Here is a 6,226-nt window from a genome sequence, read left to right as displayed (position 1 = left end):
TTTTGATCACGAAATGGATGTACCGATACATTTCTAGATGTATGATGTAGTAGTTTTGTTGATATAGTTTCGGTTTCCAGTTTTGTATGGGTTTTCATGTGAGTATTACTATTATAGGCCGAGTGTAAAATATTTGTATGTGCTTTTGAAGAAATCGTGTTAGTACTGAAATGTTTAGAATTAGCAATGCTATGTGGGGATTTAAAGGATTTTCCATTATAATTCGATTTTATATATCCAATAGAGTTGTGAGATTGGTGTGTTTGAGATATATATGTACGATATTATGATTTAAAGATTTATGATGTTCAATTTTACGTTCTCCTAAAAATATATAGATAAGTATATATGTTTGTATATATGTATATAAATAAATCTGATAAAATAGACTTACCATTATGACTATTATATAGAAAATTGTGATCTGTAAAGGGTTGCACTGCAAAACTATGATGGCACTGGGTTACGGCTGAAATTTTAGTTTCCAAATTCGTATGGGTTTTTAAATGAGTTGTTTGGCTATTATAAGCCTAAAATAAATAATTAAATTTCATACAAATAATGTATTTACATATATAAACTTTTCTATAAAAAAATCATACTTGCGACGAAATGTAAGCATTTCTGTTTCACAAATGCTTAAAAGAACTAGGAAAGGTATAGCTAAAACTTTAATGCCTTTAAATACTAACATTATAAGAATATTTGCTATAAACTACAGCTAATTTCTTTAAGTTAACTTAACTAACTGATTCTATTAACGATTTATTTCAATTTATATATTACAAATAATGATTTTATATATTATTTAAAATGCGTAAATTTTTTGTGGTTGATTTAACGGTCGCATTTATTTCAGTTATAGCTAAAGGAAGATTAAATTTGGAATCATATTCTATAAGGTTTACGTAACTAGACTTACACAGAATTTAACAGTTTATTCATATTTATATGAATGAATATAACCTGTTCTGAGATAAATTTTGTTAGATTTTGTTCTTAAAAATTTTAAAAGGTTTTACGCTTTTCTTCTTTTCGATATCATTATGTGTAGTGGGCTTTAGGGTTGTTGATAACATATTATTATCATTTACACTTTCAGAAATTTTTCTAGCCTGTTCAGAGATAATATTTGTTAGACTTTTATTCTTAAAAATCTTGAAATATAAATGATTTCATATATTATTTAAAATGCGTAAATTTTTTTGTGGTTGATTTAACGGTCGCATTTATTTCAGTTATAGCTAAAGGAAGATTAAATTTGGAATCATATTCTATAAGGTTTACGTAACTAGACTTACACAGAATTTAACAGTTTATTCATATTTATATGTAGGACTATTTTTACTGTTTCTGTAAATCAATATTAATTAAGAATTCTGTATAATTTGCGCTATATTAGACAAGACCACAAAACGCCCTCTTTCGAAAATATCTTTAAAGCTTGTACATCTCATATTAATATTGATATTGCAACAAAATTGTAAACATATGTTTACATACTTTTAAAATCGATGTTTCTGATTTGGATGAAAATTTGCACCAGGGTTAGTTTTATGGGATAGTAGGCCAAACAGAAATTCAGCTTTATCGGTCAAGAACTGTCGGACTTAGAGGGAATAGCTATCCGAATCCTTTGGCAATTTTTGCTAGGACCAGTATGGTGAAAAGTTACACTCATTTAATCAAACCCTGTATGACCAAAATGTCTAACTTTGACCCCCCTCTAAATCCCCCCCCCCCCCTAAGTAGGTTCATGACCGATAGAGCTGAAAATTTAGGTCTGACCTACTATTGGTCAAATTTCGTGATTTTTTGAGTTGGGTCACTTGACATGAAATTGCAATTGCAATTGAAATGTAAATAAGGTCCATGAGAACTTGAATACTTTGAAAAATTTTGATTGTAGAATCAAGAACCAATATTTGTTTCGAAATTTAATCTTTTAGATATAGTTCTATATAAAATTTATAATAAATAAGTCAGCGAAACTTAGAACCAGAATTTCTACATAACATCATTTAAGAACTATTTACTAGTCTATATACTAATCCATAGGCTAGACTAGATCAAATACTAGTAAATAGATTAGTTTCATAGGACTAGTCTGCAGATTAGTTCATAGACTGGTAAATAAACTAGTCCATATAATGGATCAATAGTGTAATCCATAGACTAATCCATATAGTAGTTTAGAGACTAATCCATTAGTTAGTACATATACTAGTCAATGGAATAGTCCATATACTAGCCCATATATTGGTCAATAGTGTAATCCATATTCTAGCCTATATACTAGTCATATTCTAGCCCATGTACCAGTCAAAAGTTTAGTTCATAGACTAGTCAATAAACCACATAGTCCATCTGACTATTCAATAGAAAGTTCAGTTACTATTCAAAAGATTTGTTCACCGACTATTTATGAGATTAGCACATATACTGGTCAATAAACTAGACCGCGGACTTGCATTAGACTAGTTCTCATAATTATTAGTCTATTTGCTGGTCAACAAACTAGATTCATATTCTAGTCCATATACAGGTCAATTCATTGTACCATAATCTGGTCAATAGATAGTGTGATTCATAGACTAGTCCATATAGTGGTTTAGAGACTAATCCATTAGATAGTACATGTACTAGTCAATGGATAGTCCATATACTAGCCCATAGATTGGCCAATAGTGTAATCCATAGTCCATCTGACTATTCAATAGAAAGTTTCTGTTACTATTCAAAAGATTTGTTCATGGACTATGTAATCTATAGACAGTAAATATAGTAGTTTAGAGACTAATCGATTAGCTAGTACATATACTAGTCCAATGGAATAGTCCATATACTAGCCCTACATTGGTCAATAGTGTAATCCATATTCTAAGTGTAATCCATAGTCAAAAGTTTAGTTCATAGACTTATCAATAGCCCACATAGTCCATCTGACTATTCAATAGAAAGTTCAGTTACTATTTAAAAGATTTGTTCATCGACTATTAAGAGATTAGCACATAGACTGGTTAATAAACTAGACCACGGACTTGTCAGTAGACTAGTTCTCATACTTATTAGTCTATTGGCTGGTTAACATACTAGATTAATATTCTAGTCCATATACAGGTCAATAGATTGTACCATAATCTGATCAATAGATTAATCTATATACAAGGCCATATAAATACTGTAGTTCTATACTGATCATAAGACTAGTCCATAGACCAGTCAATTGATGTGTATAAAAACTGCTCAGTAAATTTGTCCATGGATTATACGAAATACTAGTTTATAGAATGGTCAGTGGACTAGTTCCTTAACTGGTCAATTGTCTTATTTATAGACTGGTCAGTAGAATAGCCTATAGACATCTTAATAGACTAGTATAAACTGGTCATTACAATAGACTAGAGCATAGACTGGTCAATAGACTAGACCATAGACAGTTCGATAGACCAGTCCATAAACTAGTTTCATATACTAGTCCCTAGACTGGTCAATTATAGTATATAGAGTAGTAAAAAGTAATTTATATATCCTTCACCCTAGTGTGTTTAGAAAAGTCTAATTTTATAACATTTTTTATTTATTTTTTTTTTTCCCGACTCTACCAATTCTTTGCCAATAAGAAAACAATAAAACAACAACAACTTACGCCAAACGAAACAAAACATCTGGGGTCTTCAGAATTTGATTTAAACAGACAGACGGATATGGCTTAGTAGACTCCGCTATCTATAAGGATCCAGATATGTGAAGGGATAAACAAGTTCTAGTATTATTAAAGATTTTTATTTTCCATGACTGATAGAGTCTATACAAAAGTATTGAACCCATAAAATGTTTAATGAATCTATGCTAACTTTGAACCTAAAGGCCTTTAGTTGAAATTTATTTCTCTTAACTTTTTATTCTAAAATATTTTAGTGTATTTCATTATTGTAAAAACAGTATTTATCATTTTGCCAAGTGTACTTAAGTAATATGATATATAATCAGTGAGGGTGTACTGGCGACAAGATTCAAGGAATTTTATGATGGCAAATAGAATGGGTCATTTGTGGACTCGAATATCCGTTGGTAATTAAGTGATTATTTTTACTATAGGAATTAGCAAAATGCTGAGAATTTTGCATAGTATTTAAATGCTTTTGATTTTCAGTTAGAGTTGACTCGTAATAATGATGATGATGAACATGATTTCCATCTAAAATAAATTTATAAATATTCCGAAAAATACATATAAAAATAAATAATACTTACAATTTTGAATATTATATGTAGAATGGGGATTATTTATAGGGTTCCTTAACTCTTGCGGTGGTTTTTTGTTTAAAGTTTTTATAATGTAATGTCGGGTTTGAGGTTCGTTTTTTGAGTTTGAAGGCTTAATAACAGTGGCAATCCATCCAGTTGAATTTTTTGTAATTTTTATATGTTTTGGTAAAGTATCAATTCTTTTACTTTTAAATCCTTCAGTGGTTGATCTCATTGTTGTGGGAGTAGTACGTGGCGTTCTGGTTGTAGTTACAAAAGGTTTTCGAGTAGTTCTTGTAGATGATAGCGGTTTTCTTGTGTCCTGGTGTTTATTACTAACCTAGTTTTTGTTTGAAGGCTTAACAACAGTGAGAACCCACCCAGTTGAATTGTTTGTAATTTTTATATGTTTGGGTAAAGTATCAGTTCTTTTACTTTTAAATCTTTCAGTGGTTGATCTCATTGTTGCGGGAGTAGTACGTGGCGTTGTGGTTGTAGTCACAAAAGGTTTTCGAGTAGTTCTTGTAGATGATAGCGGTTTTCTTGTTGTCCTGGTGTTTATTATTATCCTAGTTCTTGGCATGGTTCCTGTTTCTGAAACATTTGTGCTTATTGTTTGCTGTTTAGGACAATTATTTCCAAAACCGTTCCTACAATATTTTATACACTAAGAATAAAAAATGCATCAATATACTGATAAAGCAAATTATTTTTATAAATATCTTACTCTTTTGCAACGACAATTGCTCCTTTTAAGTCGCACAATTTTAGAATTATTATTTTTTGCAAAAATATTAAAGCCGATGGGATGATCAATGATCATTACTTGATCTTTGGGAGAAATCACTTTAGACGAAGCTACTGCCTGTTAGAAAATTTACAAAAATGTCTTTACTTTTAAAAAATGGTTTACGAATTATAGTACCTACTTGAGATGACGATTGGGGTAATATATCACCCAAACTTTTGTCACAAATTTGTAGTAAAATGATCAACAGGAGTGGTAACGTTTTAATTTCTTTAAATGTCATGATGATACTTCCTTTGATTTAACTTTAGCAACTGTTTTCCATTTCGGTTTTGTTATAAATTATATAGTAAATTTCCTGAGCGGCCTATATGTATGCATGTGTGTGTGTTATGTGTATTATTAGATATAATTGTAAAGTATGTGGTTACTTAACGGTCTTAATATTTCCAAAGAATTTTAAATATGGAACACAGTTCACAAGAGTTGTTCATCCTTTTCTTTGTTTATTCATTTTAAAAGCTAAGTACATATTATTTTTAATTTTAACGACTAGCATAGTTGTAGTACGATGGCTGTTTATTCCGAAATTGAGGGACCACAGGATTGTAATAATTTTCGATAATTATAGTTTGATGTTTGGAACATGCTCGTAAACATTATTCTTAAAGAATAACAATGTATCCAATAATATGTCCTACTTTTCTTTGTCTTATATGAAACTTATTTATGTCGGATTTCATCGCTATAGTTGTATTTTAAAACAGTAATACCAGTTAAAGCTGTTTTTCGGGGGTCCACTTGTATGGGGGCTATCCGAACAAGTGGACCGATATTGCCCATTCATGCAAAATTTCAACTCTCTACCTCTCTCCGTTCGGCCTCTATCGTGCTTTCAACAGACAGACATGGCTAGATAGTATTAGAATTTAATAACGAACCAGAATATACATATATATTTTTGGGGTCTATGACCAATATTTCGATGTGTTACAAACGGAATGACAAAATCAATATACGACCATCATTTTGATGGTGGGTATAATAATAATATTATTAGATCTATATTGAGATTTAATAAATAAGAAAATTGTTTTGATAATAACTAAAGCAACGATTTATAAATATCAAAGTTTATTTATAAGGAAGTATTAATTTTACGCCAAATGTGGGTATATAAGATTCGGCATAGCCGAACGCTCTTAATTGTTCATTGTTTGTTTTGTT

General features: G+C 30.2%; 1 protein-coding gene across 1 annotated transcript; it reads right to left on the bottom strand.

The window, feature by feature from the left end:
* Positions 1 to 4,021: 4,021 nt before the first annotated feature.
* LOC119614179 lies at positions 4,022 to 5,284 on the bottom strand. Its single transcript, XM_037970308.1, has 4 exons — positions 5,181 to 5,284; positions 4,979 to 5,116; positions 4,258 to 4,918; positions 4,022 to 4,201 (listed from the first exon to the last, which is right to left on the bottom strand). Exons 1-3 carry the CDS (start codon positions 5,280 to 5,282, stop codon positions 4,592 to 4,594), a joined length of 567 nt encoding a protein of 188 aa, XP_037826236.1. The 5' UTR covers positions 5,283 to 5,284; the 3' UTR covers positions 4,022 to 4,201; positions 4,258 to 4,591.
* Between the last annotated feature and the right edge of the window lie 942 nt (positions 5,285 to 6,226).

Source organism: Lucilia sericata, unplaced genomic scaffold (genome assembly GCF_015586225.1).
Source record: "Lucilia sericata isolate MDLA Ls3-8-SP2 unplaced genomic scaffold, ASM1558622v1 Contig002667F_arrow, whole genome shotgun sequence".
Classification (NCBI taxonomy): Eukaryota; Metazoa; Arthropoda; class Insecta; order Diptera; family Calliphoridae; genus Lucilia; species Lucilia sericata.
Note: the sequence above shows the minus strand (reverse complement) of the source record. Positions and strands in the feature narration are given on the sequence as shown.

What these genes read in the sequence shown, in the direction of transcription:
- LOC119614179 (XM_037970308.1), bottom strand. Translation starts at nt 5,282, where the DNA reads ATGACATTTAAAGAAATTAAAACGTTACCACTCCTGTTGATCATTTTA. An exon ending in TACCCCAATCGTCATCTCAA is followed by an intron (nt 5,117 to 5,180) that starts GTAGGTACTATA and finishes ATTTTCTAACAG; the next exon opens with GCAGTAGCTTCGTCTAAAGT. An exon ending in GCAATTGTCGTTGCAAAAGA is followed by an intron (nt 4,919 to 4,978) that starts GTAAGATATTTA and finishes TTTTATTCTTAG; the next exon opens with TGTATAAAATATTGTAGGAA.